General features: G+C 38.4%; 1 protein-coding gene across 4 annotated transcripts in view; it reads left to right on the top strand.

Moving 5' to 3' along the window:
• LOC128691707 (integrin beta pat-3) overlaps positions 1-23730 on the top strand; it is a 56249-nt gene extending 32519 nt beyond the window's left edge. For all 4 annotated transcript variants that reach the window (XM_053780587.2, XM_053780585.2, XM_053780586.2 and 1 more), the window contains exons 2-9: positions 6104-6201; positions 6804-6975; positions 8365-8512; positions 10230-10456; positions 17313-17504; positions 18294-18439; positions 22011-22117; positions 22525-23730. In XM_053780587.2, the coding sequence (XP_053636562.1) occupies positions 6129-6201; positions 6804-6975; positions 8365-8512; positions 10230-10456; positions 17313-17504; positions 18294-18439; positions 22011-22117; positions 22525-22548 (1089 nt within the window). In that variant the 5' untranslated portion in view covers positions 6104-6128 and the 3' untranslated portion in view covers positions 22549-23730. The remainder of the gene's footprint in view (positions 1-6103; positions 6202-6803; positions 6976-8364; positions 8513-10229; positions 10457-17312; positions 17505-18293; positions 18440-22010; positions 22118-22524) is intronic.
• The last annotated feature ends 779 nt before the right edge of the window (positions 23731-24509 follow it).

Genomic DNA, 24509 nt, shown 5'->3' with positions numbered 1-24509 from the left:
TATAATCTCAATGACTTCCGTGGGCTCAGTTGGTGCAAGATATTAGGAATTAGGGAAATTCCCATCTAGGTAGTCCCCGGCATGGGCATTGGTATGTGGGATTTTACTGGCGAGATTAGATCCTATGTTTGAGAAGAAGTCGTTTATCTTGTTAGCTGTGTCAATGGGATGTAGTGGTGTTTCATTAGGTTTAGTTAGGACAATATTCTTGGTTTTTCTCAGTTTGTCAATCCCTAGAATCTGAGAGAGTGTTTTCCAGGTCTTTTTTATATCTCCTCTAGTGTCTGTGAATCTACTGGAGTAGTATAGTTGTTTGGCTTTCTTTATTACTTTGGTGAGAGGTGATGAATAGTGTTTAAGAGTATCTTTGTGTATTAAGCCCTGTCTATATTGCTTTTCATATTGGTGTTTCTTGTCAATGGATTTCAGAATGGTGCTGGTTAGCCATGGGCAACCAAGCCATTTGTTTGTGATCTGTTTTGTTTTTATAGGACAATGTTTGTTGTATAGTCTAAGTAATTTGTTAAGAAAAATGTCTGTCCAGTCATCAATACCATTGGCCTTGGAGAATTCTGTAGGCCAATCAACAGTCTCTAGGTCAGCTGTGAACTTCCTTACTGAGGCCTCGTCATGGAGTCTAAATGAGACTTTGTTGTATTCAAGTGGTGGTTTACTAATGTTTGTCAGGAGGAAGGTAGGGTAGTGGTCTGTAGTGCTATCTGTGATTATCCCTGATTTAAGGGGGGCTAGTATATTGGTCCATATGTGGTCTATTATGGTTGCACTTGTCTCAGTGAGCCTGGTTGGTTTAGTTATTGTTGGTATGAGAAGTGTGTTGTTCATATTGTTGATGAAATCAGTTACAGGCTGATCATCTAGTAAGCCAAGGTTGATGTTGAAGTCTCCAGCTAAGAGAAGGTGGTGCTTATTCATTTGTCTGTTTGTTATTAGTGACTTTAATTTCTCACTGAAATTTGGGATGTTTGTGTGAGGTATCCGGTAAATGGCACCGATTGTTATAGGCGTCTTAAGGTTTTTTACAGTAAAATTAGCAAAAATGTATTCCCCATATTCATCACTAAAGCAAGTGGTGCTAAGACAAGATAATTGGTTAGAGTAATAGATTGCAGTACCACCCCCAACTTGGTTTGGTCTGCAGTTGTGAATTGCTGTGTATCCTGGTCCCCTCAAGGAAGGTTCCTTGATGTTGGTGAGGGGCTCTTGATTTAGGGAATTGGATCTGTGCTCCAGTTCCCCGAATTAAGCCTGAATGCCTTCCACATCCCCCCCCCAGGCGCTGTATAATCCTCCGGGTTTAGCGCTTCCCCCTTGATTATAATAATAATAATAATGTGTATCCTGGTAGAGGGTAGATATCTATTGTGTCCTGTTTAAGCCAGGAGAAGGGTGTCTTTAGTGATTCAAGGAGTGCTAGGAGGTCATCACAGTGTTTGCTTAAGGACCTGATGTTGTAGTTAAGTACTGATAGACTTTTAGCATTGTTTAGGATAGTGGTGGCTTGTGATGCTGTGTAATAAAGGCAGTTACTTTCCAATAGGTTTTGATTGGGTGTCAGATTATGAAGGTTTAGATGCAATGGGTCCACGCTGGAAAAAAATTAGATTTAGAAAAACACTGGTTTGGCAATAGTGAAACAAACTCCTTAGTGTAGTTGAAGCACAAACCTTGGGTAGCTTTAAAAATAGGTTAGACGAGTTGGACCTGCCTAACATAGGCCAGTAGGCCTGCTGGAATGCTCTCTTACTTGACCTACCAGGCCACGGGCCACCGTGGCCTGGTAGGCAATGCTCTCACTTCACACACTTGAGTGTCTGTAGTTCAGTCTTCGGCAAGGGTGGAAACATTGGGCATGTGTCCTTACACCCGTTGTCCTGTTCACCTAGCAAATAAGTAGGTATCTGGGTGTTAGTTGACTGGTGTGGGATGCATTCTGGGGGACAAGATTGAAGATCCCAGTGGAAATCAGACAGACAGTCCCTCGATGACACGCTGACTTTCTTGGGTTATCCTGGGTGGCTAAACCTCCGGGGTTAAAAATCTGAAAAAAATCTTATCTTTTCTTCAGTCTCTGATGGCTAATACATTTTATGAAAAGAATGACACTTTTTGGAGTATTGTGGGGAGCTTGTGGCTCATTTGGTAGCAGCCTTAACTCACACACTGAAAGATCTGGGATCTATCTCCAGCACGGGTAAATGTTTCTTTAAACCTGCTGTCCTTGCTCACCAGGCAGTAAATAGGTACTTAGGCAATAGTCGACTATTGTGGGTCACATCCTAGGGGACAAGACTAAAAACACAAAATGGAAATAAGACTCCTCATTGACATATAATGACTTTTTGGGGGGGATTTTCCTAGGTACCTAACTCTCTGGGTTAATAATCCAAACAAAATCTTTTATTATCTTTGGGTTTAGGCTATGTAGATAACATAAATAATATGCTTGGAACTATTTGAATTCTGTGTGATTAATGAAGAATGCATCATCTCCTTGGCTTCAAACTTTTAACTGGGGATTTTTTCCTTAAAGGAAACTTTGCACTAGTTTTAGGTTGTGTACTTTTTAATTATTTAATTTAAATAATTAAAATGGGTTTCCATGCAATAACTAGAGAAGGCCTCTTCTGATTGCCTTTAAACTTTAAGCACTGGTAATTACCTATTTTATGTATTTGTAGCTACAAGAGCAGAGCTATGCTCATTGTGTCCTGTCTTCAACAATTTGTTCATCATATAATTTAAATTTCCAATGGTTGTATCACTTACTACACTCTCTAGTAATTCATTTCATTGATTTATCACTAAAAAAAATTTCCTAACATCTTGGCTCTAGGGAAATCTGAGGGAATATTAGAGGCCACAATTTACAACTGTGGCCTCTTGTTATCCCTCAGATTTTTTAATTGGTAACTATTTTGTAGCTCTGCTTTGGCCTTTAATTTATGCATGTGTTTTTTAAGGTGTGGGCACCACACTCAGAAATGTTCAAGAAATGGCAAAGTATTTTATGCACAGTGGTATATTACAGACCATTCTGGAGAAATACCCTGACTTTGCTAGCTGTAAATAAAGCATTACCACGTGTGTGTGTGTGTGTGTGTGTGTGTGTGTGTGTGTGTGTGTGTGTGTGTAATTATGTGTGGGTTTATTAAGTGTCTGAAAAGTAGATGGAATTGTGCGTTGGAGTGTTATGTGGAGTCTCAGTGGTCCCTTACCTGACCACAACTTCTTGTGACCTGACCCTCACCCTCCTGTGACTTGACCCGCACCTACTTACAATGCTGCCCTCTATGCTTTTACTACCACCTAAGCTTATAGTAACTTACTTGCCTTGTTCCATAGATTACCAATTGCTATTCCTTATTGAGTACTTGAGTGCCTATTCTTTATCATGCTAGGAGAGTTGGACCGTTCACAATCAGCTTGGCGGTTAATTGGAACCCGAAACCCACACTCAAACAACCACGCATAGATGATTACAGTACTTACAATGCAGCTGTAGCAGTCTGTAGATTGTCCAGCTCGATGTGACGTCCTGGCGTAGATCCACCTCAATTTCTTCTCGTTTTATAACGTACCCTATTCACTGTATTTCTTTCGCTAGTCACACGTTTGTTTCACTTTATTATCTTTCTTGGGTGACACGTGGCAATGTTGCCTGAGCCCTGCCCGCTCTGAATGCACCACCACGTTTCACTTTCTAGATCACTTACAAAATTGTGGCTCTCCCCACACTTATGTGGCTCATGCAGATTGTAAATCGCTTCAAGGAATTGTTCACTACCCTAACACACTTAGCAACCCTTGCAGTACACTTGGGTAGCCCTCAAAAACACTTACATTCGCAGAGCACGGAAGGCGTGACTCGCGCACGCAGTGTCCCTACTGTGTGTGTGTGTGTGTGTGCGCGCGCGCGCTTGTGTATGCATATATTTGTACGCTCGTGTGCATGTGTCTGTGCGTGCACCCTCGTGTGTGTGTGTGTGTGTGTGCGTGCGCTCGTGTGGGTGTATGACCCACTTAATATTTGTATTTATAACTCATTACAGTTGTGACCAGGTGTGGACGTATCAGTGGCTCATTACTTTGTAATTTGTTTATGACTGTAAACATGTATAGGAGTGAGGCTGATTCATTACCTTTGTAACTTGCCATGATTGTGACCAGATCTACCTGGAGTTCATTACCTTTGTAACTAGTTCAGCTATCATAACTTTGGGGTCCAGTCCCTGGACCCATTATGTACCTCTGTAATCTTTTGGCTACCACCCACAGGATGGGTATGGGGTGCATAATAAAGATATTAAACTAACTACCTGGAGTTTACCTGAAGAGGGTTTCGGGAGTCAACGCCCCCACGGCTCGGTCTGAGACCAGGCCTCATGGTGGATCAGGGTCTGATCAACCAGGCTGTTACTGCTGGTTGTGAATAAGCTTTTCAGCATTTTTCCGTCCATATATATAAAAGCTATTTCACAATTCACTAGAGTTGTATATGAGTTTCTCACAATTTTGTCGTGTGATCTGGTGACATTTAATTTTTAATACTAACACTTTAGTCCCTTTCTTTCATTGACATTATCAGTATTTTATCACAATTTATATTCTTCATACGGCTTGATTGCACTCTCTTCCATTTCTGTTACCAGGCTCCATGGCCTGGTGGCTAAAGCTCTTGCTTCACACAGCAAGGGTCCGGGTTCGATTCCCAGCAAGGGTAGAAACATTGGGTGTGTTTCTTTACACCAGTTGTCTGTGTTCACCCATCAGTAAAATGGGTACCTAGGCGTTAGTCAACTGGTGTGGGTCGCACCCTGAGACAAAACTGACCTAATTTGCCCGAAATGCTCTGCATAACAAGCGGCTTTCTATGTAGTAGGATGTCATTGATGTCAGCTAGGCCTGTATACCTTGTACATGTACTTGTAGAAATAAAGATATTACATGTACAGTGGACCCCCGGTTAACGATATTTTTTCACTCAATAAGTATGTTCAGGTGCCAGTACTGACCGAATTTATTCCCATAAGGAATATTGTGAAGTAGATTAGTCCATTTCAGACCCCCAAACATACACGTACAAACGCACTGACATAAATACACTTACATAATTGATCGCATTTGGAGGTAATCGTTATGCGGGGGTCCACTGTATATGTATTATTATTATACATGGCTTTTATCTACATTAAATTCCATTAAATCATTATTATTATTAAATTCATTTATCTACTACATTAAATTCCATTAAATCATTATTATTATATTTACATATGTTATCTTTTTGCCTAAGCTGCAAAGATGTTCTTGTATTTATTCCTGCTGATAAATTCCTCATGTAAATTAAAAGCATTATTTGGACAAGTACAGATCCTCAGGGCAACCCACTTGTAACATCTTTCAATGAGGACATATCTTACCTAGTTTTAGTCTCCCTTCTTATTGGCTTCAGACCTTCATTGGTAATATTTAACTGCATTAGAAACTTATTCCGTATTCTGTACTACTCCTTTTGTGTGTATTACAGTGGGGGGCTGGGCTTATGGGGTGCAGGGATACCTTTCTCAGGTCGCAAGGCATGCCTAGCACTACCACATACAGGATAATCATTTGAATATATGGCCACATGTCAGTAAGGTGGGTGAGCATAACTATGGGTTGCCATGCGAGGGTGGTTGATGTTGGTGCAGCTGAGGATGAGGTGCACTCAGCTTATCTCAAATCACATTTCCTTTCATTATGAAGCTCATGTCCAGCAGTCACACTGACAGTGCTCACACCATTAAGTTCTCTCTTTATACCATTCAAGGAAGGGGAAAGTTGCCTTTGCATTAAAGACCTCTTGATCAAAGGAAGTAGAGTTTCCCTCCTCTTTCTTGGATCAAATCTGATTACCTCCTATTATCCAGTTGATGTATGACCCCTATGAGTTTAGCACTTTTTTGCTTTTAATAATAATAGCTGTAAACCATCTCCTTACATTTCAAACTAGGCTGAGCAATATATTACAGTACATACCTTATATTACATACCTATAACATATTGTACCTTTCAATTCTCTACACATTATGTATTATTACAGACTTGGCAGCAGTATACACTGCACAATGATGACCTTCTGGAAATGGGGTGCATCTGCAGTGATTGTTCTGATCATTGCATGTAGCTGCCTAGGCCAGGGTAAGAAAATACTTGTATTTGGGATATCATACAGGAGGGCCCCGCTATACATCAGGTTAGGTTCCGGACTACCACTGTAAAGTGAAAATCGCTGTAAAGTGAATCGTAGCCTTTTTTCACTTTCAAATGCATATAAAAGCCTGATAACATGTTTTTGTTTTCATATATTAAGTAATATAGCTAGGCCTAAAAATGCATATACAGTACACACATTACTGAAAATGTTTTCATCCTGAATGTATAGTGAGTCATGAATATATTTATTGTAGGAAGTTTTGAATAAATGAAGAATGGCTATATTTGAAAAACTGCTGTATTAGTGAAATGCTGTACAACAGGACCTGCCTGTATTTTTATTTCTCCAAAACTATTTATTGCTGTGTGAAACTTATGGATTTAGTGCTTATTTTTAATATAATAATCCAAAGTTTTTTATTCGACTTTAGTGAGTGTGCCTTCTCATATTCAGATTCAAAACTTCAAAATTCAAATAATCATTTGAATGAACATGATAACTGATTACAAAGCTCATATATAAATAGGCACAATATTGAACTGTATTTTACACTTTCATCTTCTCTTCTATAATTTCATCAATGTAGAACGGCAATATGAACATCAAGACTCTGCTGTGCATAATCACCATGGAAATGGCAGAAATGCGAGGGGAAGATTCAAAAGCCCTACAGATGAGATGGATGATGATCGTGTGTTGACACGAGAGGAGAGGAGAAGGCAAAGGGAGGAGCGCCAACTGGCAAGAAGTGAGAGAAGGTGTGTATGAATAAAAACTAATTGGCACCACTTCATAAAATTCTTGGGAAATTAGATAAGAAACATGATTTTCTTGGTATATGAATTTATTGTTTTTGTGGTTTGGAGGGTCATCTGAGCTGTAATGTCAGCATGCTTCTGGCATGACACTGATTGAATGAGGGACAGTGAAAGTGTTGTCTTCTTTGTCAGGTTACCATGCCTCAGTGGGAAGTGGCAGCAGTCTTCACCCACCAAGGCAGGGTAACCCAAAGGAGAAAATACATTCACCATCATTCATTCAGTAGCTGTCTTACCAGAAGTGCACTGACATCACCAAGCACATTACCCTCCTACTGCAACATTCCCATCTCTCCTTCACAGTGCAAGCACTGCCCTTCCCACCTTTAGGACTCTAAGTCTGGCTAACTGGTGTCCCTGAATCTCTTCATGAAAGTTATTTTGCTTGAGCTCCAACAGTATGTCCATTAAATACCACTTGTTTCCATTCACTCCTATCTAACATGCTTACACAAGCCTCACACTGATGTAAGTGTTGGTACCACTGTACTCTGGTATATTTATTTTTTTCTTCCATAGATAAGTTTTTTTTTTTCTACAGATACTTAAGCACACCAAGCCCCCCTTTTTTGTCCCCTTATCCGTTCTGTGGTTCACCTTGTCTTATAGATCCATTTATCTGCTATATACATTCACTTCCATACTTTCTCTCCAATCTGATATCCAATCTATCATTACATAGTCTTTGTTATTCTCATCACCTTACTGATTTCTGCGTTCACTTTTAATTTCCTTCTTTTATATGCCCTCTCAAATTCACCCATCGACCTTCCTAACTTGACTTCAGAATCCCTCAAGTCATCAGCAGAAAGCAACTGTGATAACTTCCACATTATATCAGATCCAGCATCTTTTAATCATACACATATTTGAAAATATCAGCAGTAATTCATTGCTGCAGCTCCAAATAATGGAGAAATGTTGTTAAAATGCTGATAAATAATGAATCTTACAGTGAAGTATGTATAGCAATTGTAAATGACTTGGTAACAGCATAAAGAATGCAGTGGAAACTAAAATGATAAAAGTTATATTTAAAATGTTTGTTATATATAGGTACTTTTAGAAAGTTTGCTAAAAACTACTATAACATATGGAAAACATGCAGTTCAAACTTGTAAGATTTCTAGATTAACTGAAGAGGTAAATAGGTTGCAGAAAATATAAAATAGTAATATAGTATTGATTAGTATCATGTAAAATTTAAGATTAAGCAAATTTTTCTAATTGAGATGTGGATACTACAACCTCACATTGTTTGAATAGCTAATTTGATTTTTTTTTTTTGCTTAATGTGTATCTTTTAATCAAACTACAGTATACCGTCAGGGATGAAAGGAGGCGGCAAAAGGAGGATGGTCGGAGAACAGGGCATGACCGAAGACATGAAGTATCCGCTGAGGTGGTGGACTTAGCATGGTTGAGGGCTAACCTTTCCTCCCTCTGGAGAGAGTTTCGAGCTTTTACAAAGCAACAGGTTAGAGAATTTGGATAGCCCATTACACAGCAAGTAAAAGCTGTTGATTTGTTTCCCTGAGTTATCTCTAAGTATCCATCATTAGAGTAGGGCTTCTCAGTACTGGAGATCATAGAACGACTAACATCTTTAGATCAAGGAATAGAACAAGTTTAATACTACTGTAAATACTGTACAAAGGTAATTTAGGAGATGACAAACAGTTTGCTTGATTATAACACTACTTATAAATGTAAAAAAAAAAAAAAGTAATAATAATTGCATTAGATCCACAACTAGGAGTTGCATTCCTGTTTATGTTTTACTTACAAACAAGGTGTTTGTTTAAAAAACATTTATACAAAGGATTATTTCTCACATGTTCCTACTGTAGCTTGGCAGTGATTGTAAAAACTTTCCTAAATGCTTCATTTGTTATGTAAAGGTATGCAGCCTGCCATTTGGAAGTCGAACAGTTGTTAAAAAAATTATTTACATAGAATAGTGTTTTACTCTATTTACTTTTAGCAATGCTTTTTATGTATTGTAACACCTCTCAGTGGATTTTGGCAGCTTTGGACAAAAAAATTGGCAGAACAAACATTGGAAGTCTTGAACGAAATGGACAAAAGTTGGTAATTCTGGATTTTGTTTGTAGTGATAGTGTCCAGTTGTCTTCTGAAGTATCTGACCAAGCCTGATGACTTCACTATTTGCCTGATACAGACCAGAGCGTCCATGTCCAGGCCCCCTCTGTTTTAATTGATTCATGATCTGTAGGCCTCCCATGCTAGTTTGTTTGTGTTCATTCATGCATACACTTATTCAGTCTCTAATTTTTCCTGGGTTTAGGGTATTTTATGTGACTTTATCAACATATTAGTAAAGTAAAATTAACAGTGGCTTCTAAAGCAAGTGGTGGTGCCAAGAAGAAATGCTAAGGAGAAACTTTAAATAGTAAAGGTTGAGTGTGGTGTCTCATTGGTATGGGTATGTGAGAATATGGTGTTCAGAAACAGTGTCTGATATCCATAGAAGCAAGGACAAACTTACCAGTTATGCTGTTAAGTTTAGCATATTATTATTATTATTATAATCAAGGGGAAGCGCTAAACCCGTAGGATTATACAGCTAAGTTTAGCATAGATACTAGTGTAACTTGGCATCTCCTCTGACTCAGAATAAAAGTTAATCTGAGTCACCAGTACTGATCACAGCAGTTTACATATCATCTCTCCACTATGAAAAGGTAAGTAAAATTATTGTACTATAAAATTACTTGACGGTACTGTATTGTAGGGGTACAAGTTACAATGCCCATATTCTTTGTGTCTGGTTGTCTTCTGCATCAATGGACTGAAGTCCACTAGTTCAGAAGATGGCTGGATGATCATGAAAAATTAATTTCAGAATTGGGAAGTTTCAGACATTCAGCAATATCACACACTCCTCGTCCATTAGTCTGTTAACCCTTAAACTGTCCAAGCAGGTCTATGTTCACATGCGTAGTGCTCCAAAAGTAGATCTACATTTTTTTACATATTTTCAAATATAACAAAAAAAACGTAGATCAAAGTTTTTTACACGTTTTCAAATGTAAAAAAAGAAAAGATCTGCTTTTTTTTACATACTTTCAAATGTTGAAAAATCGTAGATCTACGTTTGGACAGTTTAAGGGTTAATGAGAGTGTTCACTGTATTTGTAGAAAAAATTATCTAAAAAGTTTTCACTCCTCAGGGACATGGACATACAAATCGTGGTTCACTAACAAGAGAACGCAGTGAAACTTCAGAAGCAAGTGAAGTTACAGAAGATTATGCCTCGTGTCCTACTGGGGTAGATGGCTGCCGCGGCAATGGAGGCCAGATCTGCAGTGGGCACGGGAAGTGCTCATGTGGTCATTGTCAGTGCAACTCTGATTACTATGGCAGCACATGCCAGTGTAGTGATTACACCTGTGATCTGTAAGTTTGTTTGTGACTGCAAATTATCATTCTACTTAAGAGAGAATTGGGTTATTAAGTATGTATGCACATAGAGATGAGAAGTGTGTAGAGGAGAGAGAGTTTGGGATGTGTTAAGTGAATGTTTTGGAAGCTTTGTGCCAAGTAAAAGAATAATTTTTATGGGGACCTAAATGCTAAAGTGGGCGAGTGTTGTAGCTGGTGTAGTATGTAAGTTTGGAGTGACCGGGGTACGTGATCATGGGGGACCCTTAAATGAATTATGCCTGTAAAGGGACTTGGTTATAGGTAAAATTTAATTTAAGAAAGATGATAAATAAGCATAGAAGATATGACATAGGGTGTAATAATAGCAGTTTGTTAGACTGTATTAGTGGATAAAAGGCTAACACAGTGGACCCCCGGTTAACGATATTTTTTCACTCCAGAGGTATGTTCAGGTGCCAGTACTGATCGAATTTGTTCCCATAAGGAATATTGTGAAGTAGATTAGTCCATTTCAGACCCCCAAACATACACGTACAAACGCACTTACATAAATACACTTACATAATTGGTCGCACTCAGAGGTGATCGTTATGCGGGGGTCCACTGTACTTGTGGATGAGCATGTTTTTAAAGGGGGGTGACATATGTGTCAGATAAATAGTAGTAGCTACAGTAAGAGTAAAGGGTACATAGAGTACAAGGAGAATGACATCAGTGGGTAAGAGAGTAGTGAAAGTGAATGAACTCAAGGAGACAAGGAAAGATATAAACATCTATTGGGAGAAAGGCAAGCAAGTATGAGTACAGGAAGTTGAGGAGATATGGGGTAAATTTAAGAATGCAATGCTATGGAGTGCAGCAGAAGTTTGTGAGTATAGGAGGGTGGTTGTGGGTGGGAAGAAGAATGATTGGTGGAATGATGATGAAGAGGGTGATAAGAAGAAAAAGTTAGTATACGAGGGGCTTTTATAATACAGTGGTACCTCAGTATATGTCCTTAATCCGTTCCAGGACCTTGGACTTATACTGAATGACTTTTTCCTTACGAAATATAGGGAAAATGATTAATCTGTTCCCATGAAAAAAAAATCCTATTGTTATTGGCATATTATACATTGATGGGGTTATATAAAATAATTTGGAGTAGTAGGTTGGTAGACAGCAACCACCCAGGGAAGTACTACCGTCCTGCCAGATGACTGTGAAACAAAAACCTGTAACTGTTTTGCATGATGGTAGGATTGCTGGTTTCTTTTTCTGTCTCATAAACACGCTAAGATAACAGGGATATCTTGCTACTCCTACTTACACTTTGGTCACACTTCACAGACACGCACATGCATATATATATATACATACATCTAGGTTTTTCTCCTTTTTCTAAATAGCTCTTGTTCTTTTTTATTTCTTCTATTGTCCATGGGGAAGTGGAAAAGAATCTTTCCTCCGTAAGCCATGCGTGTCGTATGAGGCGACTAAAATGCCGGGAGCAATGGGCTAGTAACCCCTTCTCCTGTATACAATTACTAAAAAAGAGAAGAAGAAAAACTTTATAAAACTGGGTTGCTTAAATGTGCGTGGATGTAGTGCGGATGACAAGAAACAGATGATTGCTGATGTTATGAATGAAAAGAAGTTGGATGTCCTGGCCCTAAGCGAAACAAAGCTGAAGGGGGTAGGAGAGTTTCAGTGGGGGGAAATAAATGGGATTAAATCTGGAGTATCTGAGAGAGTTAGAGCAAAGGAAGGGGTAGCAGTAATGTTAAATGATCAGTTATGGAAGGAGAAAAGAGAATATGAATGTGTAAATTCAAGAATTATGTGGATTAAAGTAAAGGTTGGATGCGAGAAGTGGGTCATAATAAGCGTGTATGCACCTGGAGAAGAGAGGAATGCAGAGGAGAGAGAGAGATTTTGGGAGATGTTAAGTGAATGTATAGGAGCCTTTGAACCAAGTGAGAGAGTAATTGTGGTAGGGGACTTGAATGCTAAAGTAGGAGAAACTTTTAGAGAGGGTGTGGTAGGTAAGTTTGGGGTGCCAGGTGTAAATGATAATGGGAGCCCTTTGATTGAACTTTGTATAGAAAAGGGTTTAGTTATAGGTAATACATATTTTAAGAAAAAGAGGATAAATAAGTATACACGATATGATGTAGGGAGAAATGACAGTAGTTTGTTGGATTATGTATTGGTAGATAAAAGACTGTTGAGTAGACTTCAGGATGTACATGTTTATAGAGGGGCCACAGATATATCAGATCACTTTCTAGTTGTAGCTACACTGAGAGTAAAAGGTAGATGGGATACAAGGAGAATAGAAGCATCAGGGAAGAGAGAGGTGAAGGTTTATAAACTAAAAGAGGAGGCAGTTAGGGTAAGATATAAACAGCTATTGGAGGATAGATGGGCTAATGAGAGCATAGGCAATGGGGTCGAAGAGGTATGGGGTAGGTTTAAAAATGTAGTGTTAGAGTGTTCAGCAGAAGTTTGTGGTTACAGGAAAGTGGGTGCAGGAGGGAAGAGGAGCGATTGGTGGAATGATGATGTAAAGAGAGTAGTAAGGGAGAAAAAGTTAGCATATGAGAAGTTTTTACAAAGTAGAAGTGATGCAAGGAGGGAAGAGTATATGGAGAAAAAGAGAGAAGTTAAGAGAGTGGTGAAGCAATGTAAAAAGAGAGCAAATGAGAGAGTGGGTGAGATGTTATCAACAAATTTTGTTGAAAATAAGAAAAAGTTTTGGAGTGAGATTAACAAGTTAAGAAAGCCTAGAGAACAAATGGATTTGTCAGTTAAAAATAGGAGAGGAGCGTTATTAAATGGAGAGTTAGAGGTATTGGGAAGATGGAAGGAATATTTTGAGGAATTGTTAAATGTTGATGAAGATAGGGAAGCTGTGATTTCGTGTATAGGGCAAGGAGGAATAACATCTTGTAGGAGTGAGGAAGAGCCAGTTGTGAGTGTGGGGGAAGTTCGTGAGGCAGTAGGTAAAATGAAAGGGGGTAAGGCAGCCGGGATTGATGGGATAAAGATAGAAATGTTAAAAGCAGGTGGGGATATAGTTTTGGAGTGGTTGGTGCAATTATTTAATAAATGTATGGAAGAGGGTAAGGTACCTAGGGATTGGCAGAGAGCATGCATAGTTCCTTTGTATAAAGGCAAAGGGGATAAAAGAGAGTGCAAAAATTATAGGGGGATAAGTCTGTTGAGTGTACCTGGTAAAGTGTATGGTAGAGTTATAATTGAAAGAATTAAGAGTAAGACGGAGAATAGGATAGCAGATGAACAAGGAGGCTTTAGGAAAGGTAGGGGGTGTGTGGACCAGGTGTTTACAGTGAAACATATAAGTGAACAGTATTTAGATAAGGCTAAAGAGGTCTTTGTGGCATTTATGGATTTGGAAAAGGCGTATGACAGGGTGGATAGGGGGGCAATGTGGCAGATGTTGCAAGTGTATGGTGTAGGAGGTAGGTTACTGAAAGCAGTGAAGAGTTTTTACGAGGATAGTGAGGCTCAAGTTAGAGTATGTAGGAAAGAGGGAAATTTTTTCCCAGTAAAAGTAGGCCTTAGACAAGGATGTGTGATGTCACCGTGGTTGTTTAATATATTTATAGATGGGGTTGTAAGAGAAGTAAATGCGAGGGTCTTGGCAAGAGGCGTGGAGTTAAAAGATAAAGAATCACACACAAAGTGGGAGTTGTCACAGCTGCTCTTTGCTGATGACACTGTGCTCTTGGGAGATTCTGAAGAGAAGTTGCAGAGATTGGTGGATGAATTTGGTAGGGTGTGCAAAAGAAGAAAAACACTGCTTAATACTAAAATATGTAATTTATACACTGCTTAATACTAAAATACATACATAAATACAAAAGAATTAGATGAAATAAATGCAAATTTAACCTCACTTTACTTTGCTGAAAAGAGTTGAGTGATTACTAGGATAGTGCTGAGAAGGGAGGAGGAAGAAATATTATTGGTTGGAAGGAGAGTCTCCTCTTTTCTGTCTCTTTTTCCCTATTTGGACCTGGTTGAAGCTCACCAGGTTTGACTTATACTAAAAATCTGTCCAAAGAACTTTGTTTCTGCCTTCTTCTCAGGATGTTTCAGAAATGTGACATTGTCTGGTCATTCCAGACAATGCTATTACGGCTTGTTTGGGCTTTGTTGGGATGGTACTTCTCTGCAAAGTTTTTGATGTCCATCCATGTAGCAGAGATTTCCTTGATTAATGAAATAGGGGTTTCCTCTGTCTCCTTTTCCAAGCCTGAAGAGAGTGCATCCATCTTAGTCTTGTGCTCCTCCTCCTTAAGTTCCTGCATCTCCTCAGTGGTCAGCTCTTCCCTGTGCCCCTCCACTAACTCCTCCAAATCACCATCACTCACATCCAGACCCATGGACCTGCCCAGAGAGACAATATCCTCCACTATAGACACAGTCTCATATCCCTCAGTCCCTTTCAGCCACTTCTGGCCACAAATTCCTCCAAGCACTGTTCATTGTTCTGTATGAAACTTCCTGCCAGGCTTTGTCAATGAAAGTTATGCAATGCGCGATAGTAAAGTGATCTTTCCAACACTCTCAGGGTTAACTCTGTGTCAGAGGTCATTTCAAAGCACTTCTGGAATAGTACTTTAGTGTCGAGTTTCTTGAAATTACTGGTGACCTGCCGATCCATGGGCTGGATGAGAGGAGTCGTGTTAGGGGGAAGAAACTTTACAGTGATGAAGTCAAACTCCAGCAGCACATAATCCTGCAAGCTTGGAGGGTGAGCTGGAGCATTGTCCATTATGAGGAGGGCCTTCAGAGGCAGGTTTTTCTCCTGTAAAGAACTTTTTAAACTTGGCCCAACCACAAGTCTTTTGACCCATACAAGTTCTAGCACATGAGTCGTATTCCAAACAAAGGTCGTATACCAAGCAAAAATTTTTGTGTCCAAACAAGACATACCAAGATGGACTTATTCCAAAGCAGATGTGTACCAGGGTACCACTTTATAAAAGTTATTTACAGGTGGCAGAGTATATGGAGAGAAAAAAAAAGGAGGGTAAAAAGCAGGGCTGTGGAGATGGAGTCTGAAGCAGTTCTTGGGTTACTGGAGTTGGAGTCAGCAAAATGTAATTAAAGGAGTCAGAATCGAAGGTTTTATGTGCTGTCTCCACAGCCCTGATAAAAAGAGAATAGGCATATTTTTGTCAGCAAATTTTGCTGAGAATGAGAAACAGTTTTGGAGATAATAAAGTGAGGAAGCCTGAAGAGCAAATGACATTTAAAAATGAACGAGGGGAGATATTAGATAGGGAGTTAGAATAGATTGAAAGAAATAAAATGGAATATAAGACAGATGTTCAAAGCAGGTGGAAATATAGTGTTGGAGTGGTTGGTGTATTTGTTTAATATATGCTTAAAAGAAGGGAAGGTACCTAAGGATTAGCAAAGAACATACATATTTTCCTTGTAAGGAAAAAGGGGACAAAAGAGAATGTTAGAATTTTAAGGGGATTAGCTCATTGAGTATACCTAGTAAAGTGTAAGGTAAAATTATTACTGAAAGGGTTAGCAGTAAGATAAAGTATGATTACAGAGGAGCCAGGAGGATTTAAGAAGGGTAGAAGATGTGTCGACAGCATTTACATTGAATAATTTAAGTGAGCAGAATTTAGATAAGGGTAAAGAGCAGTTTGTTTCATCAGTGGCTTTAGAAAAGGTGCATGATAGTGTGGATAGGGAACCCATGGGGCACATGTTGTACGTGTTTGGAATAGATGGTAGGTTACTAAAAGCAGGAAAGAGTTTATAAGTGGATAATGAGGCTCAGGGTATATAGAGAGGGAGACTGTTTCTTAGTGAAAGCAGGACTTGGGCAGGTATGCACAGTATGATGTCACCATTGTTATTTAATATATTATAGATGGAGTTGTAAAAGAAGTGAATGCTGTTGTACTGGGGAGAGGTGCGAGATTAAATGTTGTTGTCACACTTGCTCTTTACAGATGACACAGTTAAGAACATAAGGAGCACTGCAGCAAGCTTACTGGCTTATGCTAGGCAAGTCCAAGTCACCAGTAGGTGACCTGGACCTGTCAAACTTGGACCTCCCAAATTCATCCACCAACCTCACCTACTGGCTTAGGCCAGTAGGTGAGGTTGGTGGATGAATTTGGGAGGGAAGGAAAAAGAAGAAATTGGAAGCAAACACAGAAAAGAGCAAGATGATGGAAGTAACAAAAAAGTCTAGGCAATGATAGATTACCTCTTTAATGTGTAACTTTTTTTTTTTAAATGTTTGGAGTTAAAGGTGGAAGTAGAGACTACAGGATTGGTTAATGGGAGGGGGGTAAGGAAAGTTTAGTCTTAAGTATCTAACGAGCTTATGCAAGTGTGTGAGACAGGAGTGAGTGGAGGCAAGTAGCTTTTAATGGATATACCTTTGGATTGTGATCAAGGTAACTTTTTGCAGGAAAAGCAGTGCCTGCATTTGGGGGTGGAGTAATCTAAATTGTTATGTCAACATGCTTGTAGCAAAATTGTAATTGACTGAATGATGGTTAATGTCTGTATTAATCAGGATAAATATACTATTACTCATGGGAATTTTTCATATTTTACATTCTGTAGCATTTAGCTTCTCCAGGTTTATAAACTTGATTTCATAAGAATGATTAATTTGCTCCTTCTGCAGACATTTAATTAAATACATTGCCTACCAGTATGGTCTTCCCTATCAGTTGAATTATGCTTTCTAATGTCATTTATCATTTGAAGCTTTTTTTTGTACAAGAGCATTTAATAATCAATGAGAACACATGTTTAAATGTTTTAGATGCATTTAATATACTGAACTGTTGATTTATAATCCATGTTTTTGAGGCAGATATGACGGAATGGTTTGTGGTGGACCAAGTCGTGGACAGTGTCGTTGTGGAGGGTGTGTATGTCGACCTGGCTATGTCGGAGAAGCTTGCAACTGCCCCACTCAAACTCAGACATGTATCCTACCAGGGAATAATAGTATATGCTCAAATAAAGGGACTTGTGTGTGTGGAAGATGTAGCTGTGGAGATGGGTAGGTTATTGTATTCAATATCTACTTAGTACATAGTGTAGAGAATTGGTTACAGTAGAGTCTTACTATATGAACAAGTACTAGTTAGTATCTTGGGAATTTTGAGTATCAAAGAGTGATAAATTCATTGCCACTAGCAGAATAATCATTATTTACCTTGAGATAGAGCACATGCTCTCTTACTCCATGCACACCAGGACACAAATATATTATGCACTATTTACTAATTGAAAAGATCTATAGAATGTATGCCTGCACAGGTAGTTATTTTAATAGGAGTGCAAAACTTTTAAATACAGTATTGTGATATATCACTTGGCATAACAGTACATATGTGAAAAATTATACAAATACTATATCCTTAAAAAGCGTATTAATTTCAATAACTGTACGGCTTTAGGTCTGTCTCTATAGATGTAAACCACTGGTCGTAAGTATGAATGAATGGTAAAGAGTATTGGTAACTGAATGGAAACTGAGTCACATATCAACCAGATACTGCCTGGAGTTTGAAGAGGGCATCAGTTTTACAGGTATGATGTGTGCACACAGTACAAACTTGGTTGCTTAATTTATGGAAGGTGATCCCATGGTCAATTAATGAGAAGTGTGATAGCAAGTGTGTTACCATTAAACATTTTTCTGGCTGTACTTGGATAGAGCATCAAAAAAATTGCATTCACATCTCATAGTAAAGGCTAGACTAATGGCAGGAGGACAGACATGAAGAACTCAATATTTATACTGCATCTTGAACTGCCATCTTAAACCAGTTTTTTTTTTCCCCAGATTTAAAGGTATGTACTGTGAGGATTCAGCCTATGCAGCTGGAGTATGTGAAAAGCTGAAGCCTTGTGTTCTCTGTAAAGCCTGGAAGTGGGAGCTGTCTACATGTGATCAGTGTCAGATCACAGTCACTACTGTGGATATTCTTGGTGAGTACCACCAAGTAATTGGTAATTCATTTAAATCTGTAGTATATTAATGTAGGACTAAAGTCATTTGAAATCAAAAGATGGCCAAGAAAGGTTTTTGGTTCTGTTTTTACAATTAAAATGCTCATTTGATGAAAAAGAAAGCTTTTAGAACCAATATTTATATGAAATTTTTGACAACCAGTAAATGATCATTTCTAATACATCAGCTGTTCCCCACTAGAGAAGGGTGACCTCCCCCCTCAAAAAAAACAAAAAAAAAAAAAAATAAATAAATAAATAGGGGCAGTGATGAACCACTGAATGGCAACATTTCCACTTCTAAATCTGGCTAACTGGTTCCCTGAATCTCTTCACACACACATTGCCATACACTAACCCAGCAAAATCCCGAAGGCCACTTAACTCCAATCTCCCATGCTCTATGACTGCTAGATGTTCAAGCCTCTATCTCTTTCACACTACCAACTTTTTTCTTGGACATCCCTTACACCTTTTATACACCCCAGACTTAAAAAGCCTCTTAACCCCTTCATTGTTGGAAGCCCCAAAATTAGAGGAGATGAGTGTTGGTATTTTTTTTTTAAATTCTTCTGAAATGGTAGATTATTATTATTATTATTATAAAGATTATTATTATTATAATCAAAGGGGAGTGCTAAACCCATAGAATTATGCAGCACCTTTGGGGGGGGGGGGGAATGTGTAAGGCATTCAGGCTTGAGGGAACTGGAGCACAGATTCAGTTCCCTAGATCAAGAGACCTCACCAACATCAAGGAATCTTCCTTGAGGGGTGAAATGGTAGAGAATCATCTTCTGAAGGTAATGACACCGCAAAAACGAAATTTGATGGAGAACTTGGGGAATTATGCAGGCACAATTTTAGTGATCTGGGCACAATTTACATATCAGCAATTTCACCCAGTTTGAGTCCTGTTTTAAGCCAGTTCCATTGCTCAGCTTGACCAAATTCTTAGCTATTTTGCCACTATCCTTCTGTTTATCCATTGAACACAAGAAACCACCTTTACAGCTATCAGAACTACCCTTGTATATATTTGGGCAATTTTATATAAAATTCCAATTTTAAAAACAGTCCAAAATGAACACTGTAGACATTCCAAGCACTAAATGAACATTACTTTTGTTCATTAATCATGTATTAATGTTGGTACAATTACTGACAATATGTTAGGTAAAAGGACACAATGTGACATTTTATTGTGGCAACATTTGGCTCTTCAGGAGCTTTATTAAGCAGTTACAAACAATACATGGACACAGAGGGTGTATATAGGCTCACACCGAGGTGTAATACTAGTAGTAGAACAATGAACCAGCACATGAGTAAAAGCTATTAAATGTACTCTACTTGGGTAGCATAAAAATAGGTTAGGCAAATATTTCTGTTAGGGGTTGGGAAGGCCTGTTTCAGCATTCCTCCTCTTTGTTATGTTCTTGTGTAGTATTAGTAGCAACGACTACATGATGGCAGGGTTTATTGTTTTGAGGAGGATTTTTGCTAATAACTTCAGAGATGATGAAGTTGCCTTTATTTTGCTTGCATTAGAAACGGCAATTAATGACGATTCAAGGCATTTGCGTCTGCGGAAATTAGGTTCTCTGATCACTAATGTTAGTTTGTGAGAGTACCTTAGAAACGTTCAATGCAACCTGGCTGTTGGGAACGATTATAAGCTTGTTAGGAGTGGTGTTGGTGCATGAAGAATTGATCTGAAGAGCTCTTTTCTGGCAGTCTTTGATGAAAAGGAAGGAAAATGAAAATCAGTGAAGGTTTGATGTATGCAAGTACATTCCTCGTCAAGAAGCAGGACCACAAATTCGGTAAGCTCTTAAGAAAAATCCGATGATACCTCTTTTGGTCTTAGTATCTTGACCAACACCGCTCCTGACGAAGTTACAATTCTTCCCAACAGCCAGGTTGTATTGAACGTTTCTAAGGTATTCGCACAAACTAACACTAGAGTCGCCATCACATTCAGCACTTCCATAAGGGATCTAACCAGGACAAAATCAAACCACCACGAACCAGTCAGTGCAGAAGTTTATACCTTGTGGAGGCTGCGACAGAATATATATAGATGAAACTGCAAGGAACCTCGAAACACATCTCAGTGAACACATTAACGCATGTAGGAACTATAACTTGAACAATGCCTTAGTACAACACTGGAATTCCACCAATCACATCATGAAATTCAACGACGCCCAACTAGTGATCAGAGAACCTAATTTCCACAGACGTAAATACCTTGAATCATCATTAATTAGTTTCTAATACAAGCAAAATAAAGGCAGTTTCATCATCTCTGAAGTATTAGCAAAAATCCTCCTCAAAACAATAAACCCTGCCATCACAGTTGCTGCTGCTGCTAATACTACACAAAAACATAACAGAGGAGGAACACTGGCCTTACCAACCACTAACAGAAATATTTGTCTAACCTATTTTTATGCTACCTAGGTAATAGCTTTTATAACCTTTTACTCATGTGGAAGTTGATTGTTCTACCACATATATTACGTACTACTACTACAACTACTACACCTCACTAAGTCTATATGTACTCTCTGTGTCCCTGCATTATTTGTAATGGCTTTGAAAAGCTCCTGGAGAGCGAAATGTTGCCACAATAAAATGTCATATTGGTTGCACTTGTGTCGTTTCATTAATCATGTCCCTCATGCCCCCTCCATTAATTTTTTTTTTTTTAGGAATTACCCTATTTCTCAGATAATAATACCCCTCAAGGGAAGTTCCTTGATGCTGGTGAGGGGCTCTTGATCTGTGCTCCAGTTCCCTGAATTGAGCCCGAATGCCTTTCATTCCCCCCCCCCCCACATGTGCTGTATAATTCTATGGGTTGAAGTGCGCTCCATGGTTATTATTATTAAAATCAGATAATATAATCAGGCATTATTGGTCATGGTTTACAGCATCCCATTAGTTGAACCAGGCCTAGTAAAAGCCCATAAAACAGACCAGGGGGAAGGGTGTAGGGAGGCTTTACCCACCCTCAGGAAGATTGTCAAACATCTAATAATTACATTATTTTAAACTCAATTTCAAGCTACTTTCTGTCCTAAAACCGGCCAATAAAACCATAAAAACCATCATAGAAAACACCTCGGTTGCTATTTTAAACCACATTAAGCCACAAAAACTATTTGTCTCCACTCACTCCCTTCTAACATGCTGACACAAGCCTGTTGGATGTTCAAGACCCTAGTACTCAAAACCTATTGTATTTTATTTAATGTACAGTACAGAGGAGTGCTATACTCATTACCAAGAGCTATGTGACCCCTATAAGAGGCAATCAAGTTTGATCCAAGGAAAGGGAGAACAACTCCAATTCTTTGGACCAAGTTCTTCACTGCCATCATTATTATTAGTCATGGGAAGTGCTAAACCCATAGCCATATAATGCCTGGAGAATGGGAGATAAACAGGTTTGATCCAAGGAATGAGACAGTAGTTCCAAGTCACAGTTTGTGCTCTGATAAATTGTATGAGGAAATATAATAAATTTTCTTATGGTTTGCAGAACCATCAATGACAACTTGTGTGATGGTTAACTCGGGATGCATTCTCAAGTATTCGTACAGTCTACAAGTGTTGGGCATATATAATGTTCTTGTGGAAAGAAACAATGTAAGTACCTTTGATATACCTTTGAAGAGTTTCGAGAGTTTATCTACTCTCTGAGCCCGGCCATGGGCCAGGCTCGTCTGGTCAACCAGGCCTGGTTATGATCATATTTAAAGCTGTAATAACCTCAATTAACTATTTATCTAGTCTGTTTTATTTGTATTACAGTAGATCTTTCAATAAATTACCTGACATCTAAAGGGAAAAGGGGAATGCTGAATTTTCAACCACACTGGATGATCACATTTTATGGCCCCTTTTGTTCCACATTTTTTTTTAGCATTATCTGTTTACAGACTGCAGGATATTGTTAAACACTGAATAAGTAATTTGCAGTTTAATTGAACTTACTGTATGTGAATCCTTGCTTGGGTAGGCTTAGATCATAATCACTATTAACCACTCCACAGGAATGTCCACCACAAATTGACTAAGGTGAACTCCTTCGATAAATATAAGCAAGAGATGAAGGTCAGTGATCACCTTGTGCCTCTATACAAGAATTGTGCAGAGCTGTAATTATGACTACAAAAGGGGAACGTCTTATAATTTTGGTGTTCATGTGGAAATACTAAACTGATAAGTGCTGTACAACACCTGGCAAATTAGGTAATTAGATTTGATCAGAAGAAATTGGGAAGTGACCTTAATTCTTTGAAACAAGAGCCCTTCATCAGTATCAAGGCCAACTCCCCTTGAAAGGTTTCAAATTTTATAATTCCTAAAGGAAATTCAAACTTGCAATGTTTTTACTATAGTCATTATGTTCTAGTTATGCAGTGATGGCATCATTATTCAACTATCATCATATTTATGGAAAGTTCACATAATCTATCCCATTCACGTATCATTTATTGATCTTGAGTAATTCCATTCTTAGTAAGCTTTAGCTAATCATGGCACTTCATATTTTGTCAGTGAGCAGCAGTGTTTTTGATTTTTAAACAATACTAATTGATTTATAAATATTTGAATATATTGGTATAAGCATTTTACTTAGGATCTTGTATACTATCTCTGTCATTATTTGTTTTTGTTATCCATGCATTGCTACAGTCTACAGACCTTGGGTGTATATATAATGTTCTTGTGGAAAGAACAATGTACCAAGTTTTTTTTTTTTTTACAAAGTGTCAAGGCAAGAAGACTTTCAGGGCAAAGAAATTTGCTAATAAAAATGGAAAAATAGAAAATCTGCATAGTTTTTTATTACAGGATTTTTAATAAACTGTCTTTTTGAGAATTCACCAACCACCTTAAAGAGAAGACCAACAAAAAGATTTTTCTGTGATATACATGAAAGTAAATTAATCATATATGACAGACTTTGATAATGTGTATTCTTTAAAAATAAAAGTGGGTGGGGAGCCATAAACCTCTTTGGAATGTAATACTTAATGAAAGTTAAATCTCGTCAAATATAATTCTATTTACACAAACCATTCAAACAAGCATAGTCAACTATAAGAATACAGTACTAAAAAAATTATAGTCTACAATAAATAGATAATTTCTAAAGTATGGTATGTTATGCTACACAAGTGTAAGGCAACAATAGCTGAAACAGGAACTAGATAAAGCTCACAATAAAAATAATCTCACAAAACGAAAACAGATGTTGGAGTTTCCTTTTCCTTGTTTTTCCATGCCTACTTCAGGAGAAAACTGTAACAGAAAATAAAGGCATTTATAAATTATATTTTCATACATACTGTATGGGTATCATATGAGTTTGATATATTCCAAGGAAGGGCCAAATTTGTGGGTCACAGTGCTGTGGTGGAAGGAGTGAAGAGCTACAGTCTTAAGTGGGAGTCAATTAAATTCTCGAGAAGCCAAATGGTTTATGAAACATCTCTTAACATACTGCCTGAACCTTACCTTCAAGAGGAGTTACTCCTTTAAAATGTTTTACTTTTTTTCATCGGTTGTTTCCCACCGAGGCAGGGTGGCAAAAAAAAAAAAAAAAAAAAAAACTTTCACCATCATTCAACACTTTCACGATCCCTCGTACATAATCACTGTCTTTGCAGATGCGCTCAGATATAACAGCTTAGACATCCCTCCAAAATGCCAATATCCCAAACCCCTCCTTTAAAGTGCAGGCATTGTACTTCCCATTTCCAGGACTCGAGTCCGGCTAATCAGTTTCCCTGAATCCCTGCACAAAATATTACCCTGCTCACACTCCAACAGCTCACCAGGTCCCAAAAATCATTCTTCTCCCTTCACTCCTGTCTAACACTCTCACGCATGCTTGCTGGAAGTCCAAGTCCCTTGCCCACAAAGAGTCCTTTACCCCCCTCCCTCCAACCTTTTCGGGGACAACCTATACCCCGCCTTCCTTCAACAGATTTATACGTTCTCCAAGTCATTTTACTTTGTTCCATTCTTT

Source organism: Cherax quadricarinatus, unplaced genomic scaffold (genome assembly GCF_038502225.1).
Source record: "Cherax quadricarinatus isolate ZL_2023a unplaced genomic scaffold, ASM3850222v1 Contig1173, whole genome shotgun sequence".
Taxonomy (NCBI): domain Eukaryota; kingdom Metazoa; phylum Arthropoda; class Malacostraca; order Decapoda; family Parastacidae; genus Cherax; species Cherax quadricarinatus.
The sequence above is the reverse complement of the archived record's forward strand: the minus strand, read 5'-3'. Positions and strand labels throughout refer to the sequence as shown.